This window comes from Labrus mixtus, chromosome 23 (assembly GCF_963584025.1).
Source record: "Labrus mixtus chromosome 23, fLabMix1.1, whole genome shotgun sequence".
NCBI classification, from domain to species: domain Eukaryota; kingdom Metazoa; phylum Chordata; class Actinopteri; order Labriformes; family Labridae; genus Labrus; species Labrus mixtus.
The window spans coordinates 835,614-858,067 of NC_083634.1; the positions used below are offsets into that span (position 1 = coordinate 835,614).

At 41.5% G+C, this 22,454-nt stretch overlaps 1 protein-coding gene across 1 annotated transcript; it reads left to right on the top strand.

Annotated features, from left to right (window-relative positions):
- The first annotated feature begins 16,420 nt into the window (after window positions 1–16,420).
- On the top strand, window positions 16,421–20,219 carry cd248a (CD248 molecule, endosialin a). Its single transcript, XM_061031098.1, has one exon. It carries the CDS (start codon window positions 16,648–16,650, stop codon window positions 18,937–18,939), a length of 2,292 nt encoding a protein of 763 aa, XP_060887081.1. The 5' UTR covers window positions 16,421–16,647; the 3' UTR covers window positions 18,940–20,219.
- The last annotated feature ends 2,235 nt before the right edge of the window (window positions 20,220–22,454 follow it).

Consider the following 22,454-nt stretch of genomic DNA (forward strand, 5'->3'; position numbering starts at 1 on the left):
CTCGGCTCACCACCTTTCCTCTGGACACACTAGGAACATACTCAGCACTAAGAACATACTAAAGTCTCTTAGAACATACTAAACACACTAGGAACATACTAAACATTAAGAACATACTAAACACACTAGGAACATACTAAACACTTAATACATACTAAACACTAATAACATACTAAACTCTTAGAACATACTAAACACACTAGGAACATACTAAACACTAAGAACATACTAAACTCTCTTAGAACATACTAAACACACTAGGAATATACTAAACTCGAAACATACTAAACACTAGGAACATGCTGAACAGTAAGAACATACTAAACTCTCTTAGAACATACTAAACACACTAAGAACATACTGAACACTGAAAACACAATAAACACACTAGGAACATACTAAACACTAAGAACATACTAAACTCTCTTAGAACATATCAAACACTAAGAACATACTAAAAACACTAGGAACATACTAAACACTAAGAACATAGGAAACTCTTAGAACATACTAAACACTAAGAACATACTAAACACTAAGAACATACTAAACTCTCTTAGAACATACTAAACACTCTTAAAACATACTAAACACTAAGAACATACTAAACTCTCTTAGAACATACTAAACACTAAGAACATACTAAACACTCTTAGAACATACGAAACACTAAGAACATACTAAACTCTCTTAGAACATACTAAACACTAAGAACATACTGAACACTCTTAGAACATACGAAACACTAAGAACATACTAAACTCTCTTAGAACATACTAAACACTAAGAACATACTAAACTCTCTTAGAACACACGGAACACTAAGAACATACTAAACACACTAGGAACATACTGAACACTAAGAACATACTAAACTCTCTTAGAACATACTAAACTCACTTAGAACATACTAAACACACTAAGAACATACTAAACTCTCTTAGTACATACTAAGCACTAGGAACATACTAAACACTAAGAACATACTAAACTCTCTTAGAACATACTAAACACACTAAGAACACACTAAACACTGGGAACATACTGAACACACTAAACACACTAGGAACATACTAAACACTAAGAACATACTAAACTCACTTAGAACATACTAAACACACTAAGAACATACTAAACTCTCTTAGTACATACTAAGCACTAGGAACATACTAAACACTAAGAACATACTAAACTCTCTTAGAACATACTAAACACTAAGAACACACTAAACACTAAGAACATACTAAACACACTAGGAATATACTAAACACTAAGAACATACTAAACTCTCAGAACATACTAAACACTAAGAACACACGAAACACTAAGAACATACTAAACACACTAGGAACATACTGAACACTAAGAACACACTAAACACACTAGGAACATGCTGAACAGTAAGAACATACTAAACTCTCTTAGAACATACTAAACACTAAGAACATACTAAACTCTTAGAACATACTAAAAACACTAGGAACATACTAAACACTAAGAACATAGGAAACTCTCTTAGAACATACTAAACACTAAGAACATACTAAACACTCTTAGAACATACTAAACACTAAGAACATACTAAACTCTCTTAGAACATACTAAACACTCTTAAAACATACTAAACACTAAGAACATACTAAACTCTCTTAGAACATACTAAACACTAAGAACATACTAAACACTCTTAGAACATACGAAACACTAAGAACATACTAAACACTAAGAACATACTGAACACTCTTAGAACATACGAAACACTAAGAACATACTAAACTCTTAGAACATACTAAACACTAAGAACATACTAAACTCTCTTAGAACATACTAAACACTAAGAACACACGGAACACTAAGAACATACTAAACACACTAGGAACATACTCAGCACTAAGAACATACTAAAGTCTCTTAGAACATACTAAACACACTAGGAACATACTAAACATTAAGAACATACTAAACACACTAGGAACATACTAAACACTTAATACATACTAAACACTAATAACATACTAAACTCTTAGAACATACTAAACACACTAGGAACATACTAAACACTAAGAACATACTAAACTCTCTTAGAACATACTAAACACACTAGGAATATACTAAACTCGAAACATACTAAACACTAGGAACATGCTGAACAGTAAGAACATACTAAACTCTCTTAGAACATACTAAACACACTAAGAACATACTGAACACTGAAAACACAATAAACACACTAGGAACATACTAAACACTAAGAACATACTAAACTCTCTTAGAACATATCAAACACTAAGAACATACTAAAAACACTAGGAACATACTAAACACTAAGAACATAGGAAACTCTTAGAACATACTAAACACTAAGAACATACTAAACACTAAGAACATACTAAACTCTCTTAGAACATACTAAACACTCTTAAAACATACTAAACACTAAGAACATACTAAACTCTCTTAGAACATACTAAACACTAAGAACATACTAAACACTCTTAGAACATACGAAACACTAAGAACATACTAAACTCTCTTAGAACATACTAAACACTAAGAACATACTGAACACTCTTAGAACATACGAAACACTAAGAACATACTAAACTCTCTTAGAACATACTAAACACTAAGAACATACTAAACTCTCTTAGAACACACGGAACACTAAGAACATACTAAACACACTAGGAACATACTGAACACTAAGAACATACTAAACTCTCTTAGAACATACTAAACTCACTTAGAACATACTAAACACACTAAGAACATACTAAACTCTCTTAGTACATACTAAGCACTAGGAACATACTAAACACTAAGAACATACTAAACTCTCTTAGAACATACTAAACACACTAAGAACACACTAAACACTGGGAACATACTGAACACACTAAACACACTAGGAACATACTAAACACTAAGAACATACTAAACTCACTTAGAACATACTAAACACACTAAGAACATACTAAACTCTCTTAGTACATACTAAGCACTAGGAACATACTAAACACTAAGAACATACTAAACTCTCTTAGAACATACTAAACACTAAGAACACACTAAACACTAAGAACATACTAAACACACTAGGAATATACTAAACACTAAGAACATACTAAACTCTCAGAACATACTAAACACTAAGAACACACGAAACACTAAGAACATACTAAACACACTAGGAACATACTGAACACTAAGAACACACTAAACACACTAGGAACATGCTGAACAGTAAGAACATACTAAACTCTCTTAGAACATACTAAACACTAAGAACATACTAAACTCTTAGAACATACTAAAAACACTAGGAACATACTAAACACTAAGAACATAGGAAACTCTCTTAGAACATACTAAACACTAAGAACATACTAAACACTCTTAGAACATACGAAACACTAAGAACATACTAAACACTAAGAACATACTGAACACTCTTAGAACATACGAAACACTAAGAACACACGGAACACTAAGAACATACTAAACACACTAGGAACATACTGAACACTAAGAACATACTAAACTCTCTTAGAACATACTAAACTCACTTAGAACATACTAAACACACTAAGAACATACTAAACTCTCTTAGTACATACTAAGCACTAGGAACATACTAAACACTAAGAACATACTAAACTCTCTTAGAACATACTAAACACACTAAGAACACACTAAACACTGGGAACATACTGAACACACTAAACACACTAGGAACATACTAAACACTAAGAACATACTAAACTCACTTAGAACATACTAAACACACTAAGAACATACTAAACTCTCTTAGAACATACTAAACACTAAGAACATACTAAACTCTCTTAGAACATACTAAACACTAAGAACACACGAAACACTAAGAACATACTAAACACACTAGGAACATACTGAACACTAAGAACACACTAAACACACTAGGAACATACTAAACACTAAGAACATACTAAACTCCCTTAGAACATACTAAACACTAAGAACATACTAAACTCTCTTAGAACATACTAAACACACTAAGAACATACTAAACTCTCTTAGTACATACTAAACACTAAGAACATACTAAACACTCTTAGAACATACGGAACACTAAGAACACACTAAACTCTCTTAGAACATACTAAACTCACTTAGAACATACTAAACACACTAAGAACATACTAAACTCTCTTAGTACATACTAAGCACTAGGAACATACTAAACACTAAGAACATACTAAACTCTCTTAGAACATACTAAACACACTAAGAACACACTAAACACTGGGAACATACTGAACACACTAAACACACTAGGAACATACTAAACACTAAGAACATACTAAACTCACTTAGAACATACTAAACACACTAAGAACATACTAAACTCTCTTAGAACATACTAAACACTAAGAACATACTAAACTCTCTTAGAACATACTAAACACTAGGAACACACGAAACACTAAGAACATACTAAACACACTAGGAACATACTGAACACTAAGAACACACTAAACACACTAGGAACATACTAAACACTAAGAACATACTAAACTCTCTTAGAACATACTAAACACACTAAGAACATACTAAACTCTCTTAGTACATACTAAACACTAAGAACATACTGAACACTCTTAGAACATACTAAACACTAAGAACATATTAAAGACACTAGGAACATACTGAACACTGAGAACACACTAAACACACTAGGAACATACTAAACAGTAAGAACATACTAAACTCTCTTAGAACATACTAAACACTAAGAACACACGGAACACTAAGAACATACTAAACACACTAGGAACATACTGAACACTAAGAACACACTAAACACACTAGGAACATACTAAACACTAAGAACATACTAAACTCTCTTAGAACATACATACTAAACACTAAGAACACACTAAACACTAAACATACTAAACACACTAGGAATATACTAAACACTAAGAACATACTAAACTCTCTTAGAACATACTAAACACTAAGAACACACTAAACACTAAACATACTAAACACACTAGGATCATACTGAACACTAAGAACACACTAAACACACTAGAAACATACTAAACACTAAGAACATACTAATCTCAATTAGAACATACTAAACACTTTTAGAACATACTAAACACTAAGAACATACTAAACTCTCTTAGAACATACTAAACTCTCTTAGAACATACTAAACACTCTTAGAACATACTAAACACTCTTAGAACACACTAAACACTCTTAGAACATACTAAACACTCTTGTGAAGGTAGGATCATGGAGAACGTTCTGAGCGCTAAATGTTTACAGTTCGCAGAGCGGAGGTTAAAGTAGGAATGTTCTCTCAGTGTCAGGTCATTTTTTTTCATTAAAGAAGAGCAGAATGCTCCTCAGCGTTCACACGACCTTATTTATGTTTCTAGAGCCATGACTCCTCTCTGCAGGAGGAAAATATGCTGAAGGAATTCCGGCCGGCTTGGATTAGACCCCCCTCTCCCCTCCTCGGGGTTAATGGTGAGGAGCTGTGAGAGGGAACAGATAAACAAAGGAACACAATGTGGATCTGATTTATCTCTGGAACACGTCACAGAATTTAAGAACGTAATGTTGTGGTTCGAGGAACAGGCGTAGTAAAGTTTTGTTTTTTTCCCAGGAAGTGCAATAATTGCTATATCTTCTGTGAACCTCCCCTAACGTCCCCTAATCCTGGCCAACAGAAGCATTGTGCAGCCAGACAAAAGCAGATAAGTGATTAGAACACCAATGACACTTCAAAATGTTGACATTTCTTTTACTTTATCACAGAGACACTGAGTGTAATCAGAGGTGTCAGCTAGCATTGGCAGAGCTAGCATCTGCTGAGCAGCTCCTGGAACAACAACGTGAAGTGCTTTATAAAGTGTGATGTGACCTTTGACCCCTCCCCTCTGAGCTGAATGTAAATGTATTTACATTCATGATAATTTAATTTAAAGACAATCTGTGTGTTGGTATGTGGAGCTCAGCCCTCTGCTCGGGGTTGATCCTCCTCACAGAACGTCCTCTGCAGGACTCCTGACTGTTTCTAAATTATAATCTTCTGTAGGTCACAACCAAAACGTGTAATTCCAGTGTTCTCAGGAGGAGCTGAGCACATGAACACAGAGCAGCTTCACTCGACACCCTCCCACAGAGAAACTGAATCCACAGAGCAGAAACACAGCTCAGGGACCATCATGGAGGATTTAACACAGATCCAGGATTTTCAGAAGTCAACCTCCAGAGGACAGGGTCCCTTTGTCTGTTACTCCAAACTACAGATATTCAGATGTGATTATAGTGATTATAAAATATGAATTCAAACCTTGACGCTAGGTTAAGCTAATATCTGAGCTTACATGTGTTACAGGGATAAGGGGACTGAATGACATCAAGGATTATTCTGTATCGTTCTGTTTTTAGAAAAATAATTTCTGATAAAACACGAGACCTAACCCGAAAAAAACAACATGAGCTTCAGCTCACTAGCCCTGTCAGACTGGATGAGTTAATACTGATGGACTCTTTACACAGCAGCCTCTACCATCAGTGTGTGAATGTGTATGAATGGATGAGTTAAAGAGCCCATATTATGCCCTTTTTGGGGTTCGTATATTTAATATATGTACCTACTTTTGTACGTTCACAATAGCTAAAGTCTGAAAAAAGTGTCTGTTTTCATTTACTGCTCCTCCTTGCTCCCTCTACGCTCTGAGTCCATCAGCTACACTCTGCTGAGCCCAGACTGTTAGACCCCATGTGGGCCAAGTCTGCTCTGATTGGTCTGCCGATCCGCTCTGTCGTTATTGGTCCGGGGCCAGAGCGGGCGACATTGCATCTCATTTAAAGTTGCTGACAAAGACTAAAGGTAGATTTGATACAATCGTAATTCATGTTGGCACAAATGACTCCCGACTACGCCAGTCGGAAGGTACTAAGGTTAATGTGGAGTCGGTGTGTACTTTTGCTAAGACGATGTCGGACTCCGTAGTGTTCTCTGGACCCCTCCCAAATCAGACCAGTGATGACATGTATAGCTGCATGTCATCACTCAACCGCTGGCTGTCGAGGTGGTGTCCAGCACATGATGTGGGCTTCATAGATAACTGGCAGTCTTTTTGGGGAAAACCTGGTCTGCTAGCTAGAGACGGCATCCATCCCACTTTGGACGGTGCAGCTCTATTATCTAGAAACATAGCAGAGGTTATTAGTCCAAAATCTTGACAACAACACAGAGTTCAGACCAGGAGGCAGAGCTGCAGTCTTACACGCTTCTCTGCGCCTCCCTTAGATCTGTCTCCCAGTCACTATAGCTGTAATTCTGAATCGAACTGTAGTTATACTATAGGTACTGTGTCTGTCCCCCGGCCCAGACCCATTTTTATAAGTCATCCAAATGGCGTAAATCGTCAAAATCTCATTAGAATCAAAACTACGAATACGATTTTGCTAAAAAATCAGAAAATTCACTGCAGACTTTTGAACATTAGGTCCTTAGCACCCAAATCTCTTTTAGTGAATGATCTGATATCAGATCAGCATATTGATTTACTTTTTTTGACTGAAACCTGGCTGTGTCGAGATGAATATGTTAGTTTGAATGAATCCACTCCTCCCAGTCATTTTACACCGGACGAGGTGGTGGAGTAGCAGCTATTTTTAATTCTGATCTTCTAGTTAACCCTCGACCAAAGCTGAATTTTTCTTCTTTTGAAAGCCTTGTTCTTAGTCTTTCACATCCAGTCTCAAGAACCTTTCAGCCAGTTCTAGTTGTTGTAGTTTACCGCCCTCCTGGCCCATATTCTGAGTTTCTATCTGAATTTGCAGAATTTTTATCAGATTTAGTCCTTAGCAGTGATAGAATAATTGTTGTAGGTGACTTCAATATCCATGTGGATGTTGATAATGATAGCCTTAGCACAGCTTTCATGTCACTATTAGACTCTATTGGTTTCACCCAGGGTGTAAATGAACCTACTCATCGTTTCAACCACACCCTGGATCTTGTTTTAGCTTATGGCATTGAAATCCATAACCTTACAGTTTTCCTAGAAAATCCTCTTCTATCAGACCATTTCCTTATTACATTCGACTTTGTCCTGCCAGAATTATCTCTGCTTGGAAGAAGTGTGCTCTCTAGAAGTTTGTCTGAAAGTGCTGTGGCTAGATTTAAGGAAGCTATTTCAGCTGCTTTTGATTCAGTACCGTGTTTCAACCCAGTTGGAAACTCTTATGATAGCTTTAGTCCCTCTCAGCTAGATCAGTTTGTTGATAGTAGATTCGCTGAGAGTTACTCTTGATTCAATTGCTCCCCTGGAACGGAGAGTTGTCAAGCGGCGGAGAGTGGCTCCATGGTTCAACTCAGAAACCCATACTCTAAAACAATCGTCGCGGAATTTTGAAAGAATATGGCGCTCGACCAAAACGGAAGAATCTTGTTTATTCTGGCAGGATAGTCATAGAAAATATATGAAGGCTCTACGTCACGCTCGAGCTGCCTACTACTCCTCTCTAATCGAGGAAAACAAAAGCAATCCTAGATACCTTTTCAGCACTGTAGCCAGGCTGACAGAGAGTCATGGCTCCATTGAGCCTTGTATTCCTTTAGCCCTCAGCAGTAATGATTTCCTGAGCTTTTTCAACAACAAAATTCTAGACATCAGAGACAAAATTGGTAACCTTCTGCCCTTACCTGGTGCAGATACGTCTGATACGGCAGAGACAGTTCCAGGACCAGATATTAGTCTCGACTGTTTTTCTCCAATCGACCTTTCAGAGCTATATTCCATTTTTTCTGCGTCGAAACCGTCCACCTGTCTTTTAGACCCAATCCCAACCAAGCTGTTTAAGGAAGTCTTTCCCTTAGTTAGCAACTCTATATTAGATATGATCAATTCGTCTTTACTGGCAGGCTATGTACCACAGGCATTTAAAGTATCAAAAAAAAAAAAATCAAACCTCTACTTAAAAAGCCTACTCTAGATTCAGGAACTCTAGCTAATTACAGGCCTATATCCAACCTTCCTTTTATCTCGAAGATCCTGGAGAAGGTGGTAGCTAATCAGCTGTGTGACTTTCTCCATGACAACAGTTTATTTGAGTTTCAGTCAGGATTTAGAGTCCACCATAGCACTGAGACTGCACTAGTTAAAGTTACAAACGATCTACTTCTAGCTTCAGACAGGGGACTTCTCTCTGTGCTCGTCTTGTTAGATCTTAGTGCTGCTTTTGACACCATTGACCATCAGATCCTATTATACGGACTAGAACATTTACTTGGAATTACAGGGACTGCTTTAAGTTGGTTTGAATCCTACTTATCAGACCGATCTCAGTTTGTACATGTTAATGATGAGTCCTCTATGCACACTAAAGTTTGCCATGGAATCCCACAAGGTTCAGACTTGGACGAATTCTCTTTACATTATATATGCTTCCTCTGGGAAATATTATGAGGAAACACTCCATACAGTTTCATTGTTATGCAGATGGTACTCAGCTTTATGTATCAATGAAGCCCGATGGCACCAGTCAGTTATGTCAGCTAGAAACGTGCCTTAAGGACGTTAGGACCTGGATGACCAGACATTTTTTGCTACTTAACTCAGACAAGACTGAAGTTATTGTGCTAGGCCCTAAAGACCTCAGAGAGACTTTTTCTAGTGATTTGACTGTCCTTAGTGACATCAGCCTGGCATCTAGCACCACTGTTAGGAATCTAGGAGTTCTATTTGATCAAGATATGTCTTTTAGCTCTCACATCAGGCAAATTTCAAGAACAGCCTATTTTCACCTTCGTAATATATCCAAGATCAGGAATATCCTGTCGCAAAGTGATGCAGAAAAACTAGTTCATGCATTTGTTACCTCCAGGTTGCATTATTGTAATTCTCTTTTGTCGGGGTGCTCTGGTGGGTCTCTAAAGACTCTTCAACTAGTCCAGAACGCTACAGCTCGTGTACTGACCAGAACCAGGAAATGGGACCACATCACTCCTGTCCTGGCTTCTCTGCCCTGGCTCCCTATACAGTCTAGAATAGAATTCAAGATCCTTCTTCTCACTTACAAAGCTCTAAATGGCCAGGCACCATCTTATCTTAAGGAGATACTAGTGCCGTACTGCCCCTCGAGAACATTACGGTTCCAGAATGCAGGCCTACTAGTGGTACCTACAGTCTCTAAGTGTACTATGGGGGGTAAAGCCTTCAGTTATCGGGCTCCTCTCCTCTGGAACCGCCTTCCAGCCAGGGTCCGGGAGGCAGACACAGTCTGTATTTTTAAGAATAGACTTAAAACTTTCCTTTTTGATAAATCTTATAGTTAGGGCTGGTGCTGGTGTAGACCAGCTCTTAGTTATGTTACTATAGGCTTAGACTACCGGGGGAACTGGCACCTTGAGCTCCTCTCTCTCTCTCTCTCTCTCTCTGTGCATACACAGTACATCATATTACTGCATATATCTATCTGTAAATCTCAGTCACTAACCACCTACTTTCCTGGGAGCTCTTGAGCTCTCTTAGGCTCCTCAAGATCGTTGGTTGACGGCTTGCCAGAACAAGAACTTATTGCTATGTAACATAGCAATAAGTAAGATATTTTACCTGCTTTTTGTAACATAACAATGAGTAAGGTATTTTACCTGCTTTTTGTAACATAACAATGAGTAAGGTATTTTACCTGCTTTTTGTAAAGTGTCTCGAGATAACACTTGTTATGAGTTGACGCTATACAAATAAAAATTGATTGATTGATTGATTGATTGATCTACCATCAGTGTGTGAATGTGTATGAATGGATCAGTTAATACTGATGGACTCTTTATTCTCATAACTTTATCTTCCATCATTCTCTGCTGCATGCTGTCCGTCAGAGCGAGACAGTTACACATGCACACACACACACACACACACACACACACACACACACACACACACACACACACACACACACACACACACACAGCAGCAGACATTTAAAGATCTGTACCTGTTTTTTTACCCTGAAGTGGTTTAAGGAGAAAATGAGGTGACTCCTCCTGTATAAAGACATCCTCCTCCTTCTCCTAAAAAGACCATGTGACCCCTCAACCAATAAGAAACAGCTCCTGGTCGTCCCCAGAGATCAGTTTGGCTCCTGTTTCTGATTGTTTCCTCCTTTCTCTTCTCTCCCCATCTCTCTCCACTCACACACATTTTCTGTTTTTATGCTAAGCTAGGCTAAACTGGTTTATCTGAGAAGCACCCCTGAGGTCTGTTATTGACATGTGCTGCTCTGATTGAGGTAATATATATTATATGATAAATTATTAAAGGGGACACTGAAGTGTCTGAGTGAAGGTCTGTGTTTTGTAGCTGCATCACTGAATGCTAAATGTTAGCAGACGGCCCACACAGGAACAAAGACTGTGTGTCACAAAACCGAACAATTCTCTGTAATTTTGAAGCTCCTTGATGAACACGCACACACACACACACACACACACACACACACACACACACACACACACACACACACACACACACACACACACCCTGTTGTTGTTACACAGTTGAAAACAATGTGGAGCCCAGGAGGCGTTCAGGAGGGATTTTACAGGAACACACACGTGATGGTTTATGGTTTATAATGAAGAATTCTTCAGACGTTGTTTGAGTCAGCTGCTCCACATGTTTCGGTCAGATCTCAGGAAGATGAAGATGATGATGATAATGATAATAAAAGTCACTGAGGTTCAGCGAAAGCTTTTTGTTCTTGGTATTGCAGGATCTAAGCTCAGTGATAAAAATACCCTGCTGAGAAAACACACACACACACACACACACACACACACACAGGGACATATATGGCTGTGGAACTAGTGGGTCCTTTAAAAACACCCCCCTCACTTCCTGTTGTATTCTGGGATCAGTCGGAGCGTGAGAACGTTTTCAGGGCAGAACGAGTTGACCACAAACCCGCGATAAAAACAGAACACAGTCTGACTCTAATTAATGTACAGTGTGTGTTTTTATCTCCATTTCACAGACACACAATTGTGTGTGTGTGTGTGTGTGTGTGTGTGTGCGTGTGTGTGTGCATGTCTTGAATTCTATGTGAATAGTCTAAAGTTGATTTAATGGTCAGCTCAGTCAGTGTGAGAGTGCAGCTCCATCAGTGTGAGAGTGAGAGTGCAGCTCCGTCAGAGTGAGAGTGCAGCTCTGTGCAGAGTAGAGCTGCAGATAGCTCCTCTCCACATTCACACACTAAACAAGAGCTAACTGTGTTTGTGTCTGAAGATCATCAGAGCTTGGAGAGTTAGACTCAGACACGGAGAACCGGAGGAACCAGTTATAGAGATATTAGAGACTGTAATCTATTCTTAGAGAATCAGACCCTCAGGGTTTGAACGAGTGAATCAGCAACAAAAGATCTAGATACATTACCAAATCGAATCAGCAGTCTGCATTATCACTATGGAGACCCTGTCTGACCCCCCTCCCCACTAACAGTCTGACCTCTGACCCCAGGATAAGAGACCCTGTCATAAGAAGGGCTCTTGGTTTGTTGAATGAGGTGGTTGTAGATTCTCAGTGTTGAGCTCATTGAAACATTTCATGTGAAAGCAAAGAGAAAAAACAGCTTCAAACATCCTGTTTAATACAGGCCTGTGAGAGGATGCTATCAACCAATCAGATGTTTCTGTCTGCTTGTCCACCCTGTCTCCTCATTGTGCTTTCATCTGTTTGACCTTTAACCTACCCCACAGCGTCCAGACATCTATGACAGCCAGAGGATGAACCCTTCTTCAATCTAATTTAAATGTGTCTCATACTTTGGATTCTGACTCCAAACCCACAGAGCGAAGTGTAAGCTCGAGACAACATTATTTCACAGCCGAGTAAAATGGAACCTCTGAGTTGGATGTTGAACTGAACCGTAGGATTCATTCTGGAGGACTTATTTAGCTGATTAGACACAAACTCTGAACACTTCCTGTTTTTGTTGTAACGTTAAAATTAATTTTCTTCAACAAGCAGATAATCTGTTAAATAAAAACATCACTTTTGACCAAACATTTTCCTTCATCCACACTCCGTTTACTTCTTTATCTTCCAGCTGTGACGTTACATCTGTTTAAATTTTTCACTTTCATCTTTGTGTGTTGGTGAGTCCGATTATCAGGACCTGGACCTGGTGCAGACCTCTGAACCAACACGCAGACACCCTTTAAAGACTTCAGACCCCAGGAGTGTGTTTTATCTCAGACCACTGATCAGTGACTGGTGGCTCTGATCAGTGACTGGTGGCTCTCGTGATGACACGTTCATGACACATTCATGACATCACGACATGTTCAAGACATCACAACACATTCATGACATCACGACACGTTCACGACATCACGACACATTCATGACATCACGACACGTTCACGACATCACGACACATTCACGACATCACGACACATTCACAACATCACAACACATTCACGACATCACGACACATTCATGACATCACGATATCTTTCACGACACATCATGACATCACGACACATTCATGGCATCACGACACGTTCACGGCATCACGACACATTCATGACATCGCGACATCACGACACATTCACAACATCACGACACATTCCTGACATCACGACACATTCATGACATCACGACATCACGACACATTCACAACATCACGACACATTCACAATATCAGGACACATTCCCGACATCACGACACATTCATGACATCACGATATCTTCACGACACATCATGACATCACGACACATCATGACATCACGACACATTCATGATATCACGACATGTTCACGACATCGCGACACGTTCATGACATCATGACATCACGACACATTCATGACATCACGACACATTCATGACATCACGACACATTCATGACATCACAACACATTCACGACATCACGACACATTCATGACATCACGATATGTTAACGACACATCATGACATCACGACACATTCATGACATCACGATATGTTCACGACTCATCATGACATCACGACACATTCATAACATCACGATATGTTCACGACACATCATGACATCACGACACATTTATGACATCACGATATGTTCACGACTCATCATGACATCACGACACATTCACGACATCACGACACATTCATGACATCACAACACATTCATGACATCACAACACATTCATAACATCACGATATGTTCACGACACATCATGACATCACGACACATTTATGACATCACGATATGTTCACGACACATCATGACATCACGACACATTCACGACATCACGACACATTCATGACATCACAATACATTCATGACATCACGACACATTTATGACATCACGACACGTTCATGACATCACGATATGTTCACGACACATCATGACACATTCACGACACATTCATGACAGCACGACACATTCATGACACCACGACATATTCACGACACATTCATGACATCACGACATGTTAACGACACATTCATGACACATTCACGACACGTTCACAACACGTTTTTCTTTTATTCAAGGCATATTATTCAAATGGTAACTTACATGATCTTGACGCTTTGACCCTTTTTGGTCATTGTTTTTTTACTTTTCCTTTTTATTAACAACGTTTTATTTTACAATTTCTTGTAGGAATCAACATCAAATAACAGCGAGGCATCTTCACTAAACTTCATACAAGAATGTATAAATGTTCACCTTCTTCACACACAAAATACAAATAAAGAAATAAAGAAATAAAATAAATACAAAGGCAATAACAAAAGTCAAATCAATAAATAAACAAAATGCAGATTGTCTCCACAGGGTCATCGTTAGTTTTCGTGAACGGTCGGATGCGCGACTCGCTTTAAATGTTGCGGCCGCAAGGAATTGTGGGACAGCATTATCTCATCTCCTTTGGTAAAGGATGGTCCAGTGTATCCTAAAGGAGGTTATAAAGGAAGCTTTGACCCACCTTTCCTTTGCTTTTAGAGAATTCAAGCGGCTCTTATCATGGCCGCCACTTAAATGCTTATGGGTCATTTCACTCAGTTAGGAACCTTCCTTAGAAAAAACAGACGATTCCAATGCCCCCGTTATGTTTATATTAAAGGGGACATATGATGAGAAATCCACTTCTATGGTGTTGTTGAACATATATTTGGGTAACCTGAGTGTCTAACGACCCATAAAATGTGAAATAAATCCACCCAGTCCTTTGTTTGTGGTCTGCATAAGTCTTACAACACAGAGAAAAATGCTCCATTTCAAATGTGCTCTCCTTGTGATGTCACAGTGGGATTCTGGTAAAAAAAAAAAAATCCCCTCCCCTCCCCTGGTATCTCCACCCATGAACTCCACCCCCAGCCTAGAACAAAAATTTAACGCAGGTCCGCCATTTTTATTCCCTCTAGTGAAGGAGTGACGTCTATGGGGAAAACTCAGGGGGGGCTCATTTAAAGAGACACACACACCAAAACGGAGCGTTCTGAGAGAGCTGGTTTATACAGGGTCACAAACCTCCTCTGGTGCTTGATTCATGTTATATTTTGACCAAAGCACAACACAGATGTTTCATTTAGACCACAGGGGACTGTTTGAAAAGGTGGAAGAGGGGGATAATATGTCCTCTTTAAAGCTGCATGCAGTTCAACATCTTACTGAAGAGACCAGAGGCAGCTGTGGCTGCTGCAGCTCAGCATGAATTAGCCGGCGTAATCCAGACTTTATCTTCTAGGTGTGCTAACTAGTAATTACTCTTCATTAACAATCAAGCTAACAACAGCGAACAAAACCAACAGCCCCTCCATGAACAGCCTGACCAGCTGGTGTTGACTGTGAGTTACAAATAAAGAGTGTCACGCGAGGTCAGAAGGAACGAGTCGTTCTCTGTGGGAGGTTTTCATGTTCCCTTCCTGCTCATCTCATGTTCACTTCCTGCTTGTCTCATGTTCAACAAAAAAAATGTGAAGAACAACGAGTGAGACAAATCACACAGGAACACAGAGAGAGGAGACGGAAGATAACTCATGATCACTGCATCTGTTCCAGAGATTAGACTGTACCATAACAGTTCATGTGTGTGTGTCTTTGTGTGTGTGTGTGTGTGTGTGTGTGTGTGTGTGTGTGTGCTTGTGTGTGTGCGTGTGCTTGTGCTGGTGTGTGTGTGTGTCTAAACTATGTTCACTTATGAAAACCATATGACGAGCTCTGAAAAAGAAAGAAACGCTCAGTTCTCTGCCCCCCTCCCCACACACACACACACACACCCCCTCCTCCAAAAAAATACAGTCTTTTCCTCGGCCCATTCCTTCTTCTCCTCTCCATCCCCCTCTGCCCACCCTCAGCCTTTTTCCCTCTTTCTCTCCCCTCCCTGTCCCCCCTCCCTCTCTCTCTCCTCCCCCTCACTGCTCTGTGAGCTCGTTGCTGACCTGCAGCTCTCATTCGTTTTTCTCTCCGTGTGGAGCTCAGGCAGACGGAGAATCGTCGACAGAAACAAAGAGTTTAGATGAAGAGAGAAAAGTTTGGATAGAAAACAGAAGTCGGCCAACAGAGACCATCTTTGAGAGAGCGGGGAGATAAAAGACAGAGGGGGAGTCAAAGTTTAGATTTGTTCAGTCCTCAGACAGGATGGCTTTGGTTCTGCTCCTCGCCTCCCTGCTGGCTCTACTCTGTGGAGCGTCGTCTGTGTTGGCTCAGGACCTCACTGAGACTGATGCCCTGTGCACTGAGGACGGCTGTTTGGTGGTCTACTTCCAAAGAAAGACCTTCCTGGACTCATGGAGAGCTTGCAAGAAGAAAGGAGGGACGCTGGCAACCATCAAACACCGGAGGGATGCAGCCATTATCGCCTCGCTTTTCTCCACCCTGGACCTTCGTCACTCTCGCAGTAAGGTTCAGGTCTGGATCGGCCTGCAGCGTCAGCCTCGACAGTGCACTGCCAGCCGCCCACTCAGGGGCTTCTCCTGGACTACAGGAGACCAGGACACAGAGTACACAAACTGGCTGAAAGAGGACTCACCCAATGCCTGCTCTGTGCCCCGCTGTGTGGTGATGGGCTACAACAGCCAGGATAACAATGAGAACTTCAAGTGGCTAGACGGAGCTTGCTCAGTGTCTGTGGACGGGTATCTCTGTTACTACGCCTTTGAAGGAATGTGTGCAGCATTGTGGAGTGAGGGGGCAGGTAACGCCCTCTACAGCACACCTTTTAACCTTCTCAGCACTCTGCTCACCCATATCCCCTTTGGATCTGTGGCCACCGTGCCCTGCCCTGAAGACAGCGAGGATGAGCAGTCTGTTCTGTGTACACAGAAAGACGACGGCTCAGTAGGGTGGTCTAGAGACCCCCCTCTGTGCTCCAATTCTCCTGTAACTCAGAAAAGGTGCGAGCAGGATAACGGTGGATGTGAACATTACTGTAAGCCGACTGGAGGTCACTTTTACTGCGAGTGTGCCGATGGGTATCAGCTGAGAGACGACAGACAGACCTGCGAGCTGACTGTCGTCTGTCAGGGCGCCCCCTGTAAGACAAAGTGCCTCCCCCTGACTAATGGGTACGGCTGTGCCTGTCCTGAGGGGTTCATGCTGACTCCAGATGAACAAAGCTGTGTGGATGTGGACGAGTGTCTGCAGAGTCCGTGTGAGCAGCTCTGTGTGAACGCTCAGGGGTCGTTTGTGTGTCAATGTTGGGATGGGTACGCCCTGGAGGACACAGGCATCTGTGAGGACGTAGACGAGTGTTTGAATGAACCATGTGATCATGCCTGTGAGAACACAGTAGGCTCTCATATCTGTCACTGTCATCTGGGTTACTCCCCATTGTTGGAAGACCGCAGTAGGTGTCAGGACGATGATGAGTGCCTGATCCCTGGGACCTGTGAGCAGATGTGTGTGAACTATGTGGGGGGATTTGAGTGTTATTGCGTGGAAGGATACGAGCTCAGGGCAGATCACTCCTCCTGTCGTAAGAGAGGGGAGGAGGATGAACAGTCTGCTGTCACACCTCCTTTCCCTTGGGGAACCCACCAGCCAGTGTGGGAACCTGAGTACGACTGGAACCCCCAGCAAAGCCACACCGACTGGCCTCCAGAAGAGGAGCCGTCTCTGGACTGGCTTACTGACCCGCCCAGGGTTCAGGACTCTGATGTGATTTGGGTCACTAGCTCCCCTTTTGATTTAGCACCTGACCCTCCAGCAGAGGAGGAAAAGGAGAATCTGGACACTGGAGCAACATACCTGTTGGACATTGGGCAGAGATCTGAGCAGGAGGTGTTACCAACAACTATCCACCCCACTCCTCCACCCACCATGGAATCCATCTCAACCCACGACTGGTATGAGGAGGATGAAGAAGATGAAGAGAGAACCACCACAGCCCCCCCCCTCCTCTCCACCTCTACCATCTCTGGGGGGGCCTGGAATTGGTGGGCAGTAATAACCACATCCAGCCAGGAACCAGGAAATCTAGATGATCCAGTCAGAGACCTCGACATGCCAACAGATTCAAGCAACCACGGCGTAGAGGACCATTATGCCCTCAGGGAAAACACAGAGCTCCCAGAGGAGGAACTGGGGAAGGAAGCAGAGGAGATCACACGCTCCCAAGACCCTGCTGTTCCCACCCAGCTCACCCCCTCCCAACCTCCTGTGAGTGAGAGCGGGGGGAGCAGGACCATGGTGGATGCGGAGGAGGAGGCGGGGCTGGGGCAGAAGCAGAGCAGCACCTGGCTCCTGGTGGGCCTCCTGGTGCCTCTGTGCCTCTTCATCGTGGTGATGGTGGTGCTGGGCATCGTGTACTGCACCCGCTATGACGTCCAACCACAAAACAAGAATGCCACAGACTGCTACCACTGGATCTCTGGGGCTCATGACAAACAGGGAGCTGCTCCCCCCTCAGCCGGGGTCAAGACCCAGGTTTAGACCCAGAGAGGGTCTGTGGGTTAAATAAACAGACTCTGATTCAGAGCAGGCGTGATTTATGATCTGGTAGGTGGACAAACTAAATGTTTCTGTGGGTTTGGAGCGGCCCAATGTCTGAACACTTCTGACTTCTAAAGATCAAGTAGGACGTTTGGGAGGGACCCTGTTGGAACCAGGTTTCTAAGTGGCCAAAACTCTAATGTTACAAACTCTGAGCACACATCTGAGCTGAGTCTTTATTATTTAGGTCAAAGATTAGCTGAAACCAGTTTAGTGTGCATTAAACTAGTCTTCATGACTTTTGTTCGCAGCAGAACTCGGGTGCTATCCCGACCATCACTGTATATATCTGTTACTGTGTAGAAGACTTGTTAGCCCCCATTAGCCGGGTGTTAAAGACAATGTGCAGTCACCACATTATTTAAATCTCACTGTGTCACAGTCTAAGGTTTAAGTTATCTATGTTAGGGGGGTGGGTTCAGAACTGTCAGTCGTAAAAAAACACTAGAGACCTGAAAAGTTCAGATTCAAAAATGAAAAAGTTACATTTCAAGTGAAGTTAGAGTTATTGAAAGTCGTCGAATGAAAGCAGAATATTTAAATCTGAGATACCTGCTGGTTACCATGGCAACGACAACAGTCCTAGTTACCTGATGTCGGGTCATTTATTATTTTTGTTCAACGTTAACTCCTGCACACCGTCTACATCAGAAATGTTGTTGACCTCTGTTAAAGGCTCGCTAGTGTCATGGAGGTGTGGTTAATATCTCTGGCTGTGAGGGAGGGGCCTTGATGTGAGAACTGGTCATGGGGCCCAGATAAATCCTGGAGATGGTTTCTGTTTTTATTGTTTGTTTCATTCATGTCACAGCTGTAAAATTTCAGGCATGTTTCTTCATGGAGATCATATGGGAACACTTTCCTCCCTTTTAGGAGCTCTTCTTCTTCTTTATGATCTGAGTTCAAAGGTCATGTCTCAGAGCTGCTGCTGCATGTTAGCCGTGACCTTGTTCATGATATGCCCATCAGTCATCCCTCATAACCCTGATTTAACCGCAGAAGGGTCACAAGCTGATCAGGTCCAGCTGTGAGAGACTCTGAGATTTACACTTTATACTTTTTATACTTTTCACAGACAGGAAGCAGGGATACGCTGAATCTTTCAAAATGCACTAACAGGTAAAAGTCCTCCTCGTGAATACTGTTCGTGTTTGTTGTAATGACGGGCTGTGAATTCTTTTGTTTCCTGTAAGAAATGTGGAATTAAAAACTCTGATGAAACAGACATGACCTTTTTTTTTTAACAGCTGATTTATTGAATAAGCCTTTAAAGATGTGTCTAATTCTTCTTACCCACAGTGTGTGATGTTCTGCCAGATGTTCTCAGGTTTGGAACCTTTCCTAGTTTTACTTTCTTTAAGCCGTCTGATGTTCCAGAAAGAAGTGATATGATGGAGGAACATCTTCAACCCAAGGACGTCAAAGTGATCCCGATATTGAACACGATGAGTGTCTGTGTGTGTTTTTGTGTGTGTTTGTGTGTGTCTGTGTGTTTGTGTGTGTCAGTGTGTGTCTGTTTGTGTGTGTGTGTGTGTCTGTGTGTGTGTATTTTTGTGTCTGTGTGTGTGTCTTTGTGTGTGTGTGTGTGTGTCTGTGTGTGTGTGTATCTGTGTGTATGCGTGTGTGTGTGTCTCTGTGTGTTTGTTTGTGTGTGTGTGTGTGTGTCTGTGTGTGTGTGTGTGTGTGTGTGTTTGTGTGTGTCTGTGTGTGTGTGTGTGTCTGTGTGTGACGTCAAAGTGATCCCGATATTGAACACGATGATCCTCTTCATTTCTTCACTAAATAACCTTTTACCTTGATACCGATTCTATTCTTAATCTTTGTGTGTGTGTGTCTCAGTGTGTGTGTCTGCATGTGTGTGTCTGTGTGTGTGTGTGTGTCTGTGTTTGTGTGTGTGTGTGTCTCTATGTGCATGTGTCTGTGTGTGTGCGTGTGTCTCTGTGTGGTTGTGTGTCTGTGTGTGTGTGTTTTTGTGTGTGTTTGTGTCTGTGTGTGTCTGTGTGTTTGTGTGTCAGTGTGTGTCTGTTTGTGTGTGTGTGTGTGTGTGTCTGTGTGTGTGTATTTTTGTGTTTTTGTGTCTGTGTGTGTGTCTTTGTGTGTGTGTGTCTGTGTGTGTGTGTATCTGTGTGTATGCGTGTGTGTGTGTGTGTGTGTGTTTGTGTGTGTGTGTGTGTGTGTGTGTGTCTGTGTGTGTGTCTGTGTGTGTGTGTATCTGTGTGTATGCGTGTGTGTCTCTGTGTGTTTGTTTGTGTGTGTGTGTGTGTGTGTGTCTGTGTGTGTGTGTTTGTGTGTGTCTGTTTGTGTGTGTGTGTGTCTATGTGTGTGTCAGTGTGTGTCTGTGTGTCTGTTTGTGTGTGTGTGTGTGTCTATGTGTCTCTGTATGTGTCTCTGTGTGTGTGTCTGTGTGTGTTTTTGTGTATGTGTGTATGTGTCTGTGTGTGCGTGTCTGTGTGTATGTGTCTGTGTGTGTGTGTGTGTCTGTGTGTGTCTCTCTGTGTGTGTGTGTGTGTGTGTGTGTGTGTGTGTGTGTGTGTGTGTGTGTGTGTCTGTGTGTTTTTGTGTGTGTTTGTGTCTGTGTGTGTCTGTGTGTCTGTGTGTGTGTATTTTTGTGTGTGTGTGTATGTATCTGTGTCTGTGTGTGTGTCTCTGTGTGTGTGTCTGTGTGTGTGTGTGTGTGTGTGTGTGTGTCTCTGTGTGTTTGTTTGTGTGTGTGTGTGTGTCTCTGTGTGTTTGTTTGTGTGTCTGTGTGTGTGTGTGTATCTGTGTGTGTGTGTCTCTGTGTGTCTGTTTGTGTGTGTGTGTGTGTGTGTGTCTATGTGTCTCTGTGTGTGTGTGTGTGTGTTTGTGTCTGTGTGTGTGTCTGTGTGTGTGTGTTTTTGTGTATGTGTGTATGTGTCTGTGTGTGTGTCTGTGTGTGTGTATGTGTGTTTGTGTGTCTGTGTGTGCGTGTCTGTGTGTGCGTGAGTTTTTGTGTGTGTGTTTGTGTGTGTGTCTGTAAGAGAGTATATAATGCACTTCTTGTCAAAAGTGACAGGTCTATTGTTCTCGTTGTTCTGTTTGGACCAATGAGAATGCAGCATTAGGATTAATCCCCTCCCCCTTTCATCCAATGAGAATGCAGCATTAGGATTAATCCCGCCTCCTGTCCATCCAATGGGATGTTGCCACGTCACTAAACCCGCCTCCTGTCCATCCAATGAGAGGATAATCAGTCCATCCAATGAGAGAATGATACGTCATCATTCTTTCATGCAAGAAGGCGAGGTTACCTCATCATTCTTCTGACCAGGGGGGGTCGATGAGACGCGACATTGTCTAGGTTTTTTAATCTATACTTTTTAAATCTTTTTTACAACTGAATTAAAAAATATATTTTAACCGTATCGAAAAATAAACTGCAAAATATAAAAATGTTAAAAAGACGGCCGTTGATGGAACTCCGGGTTGATGGAGAG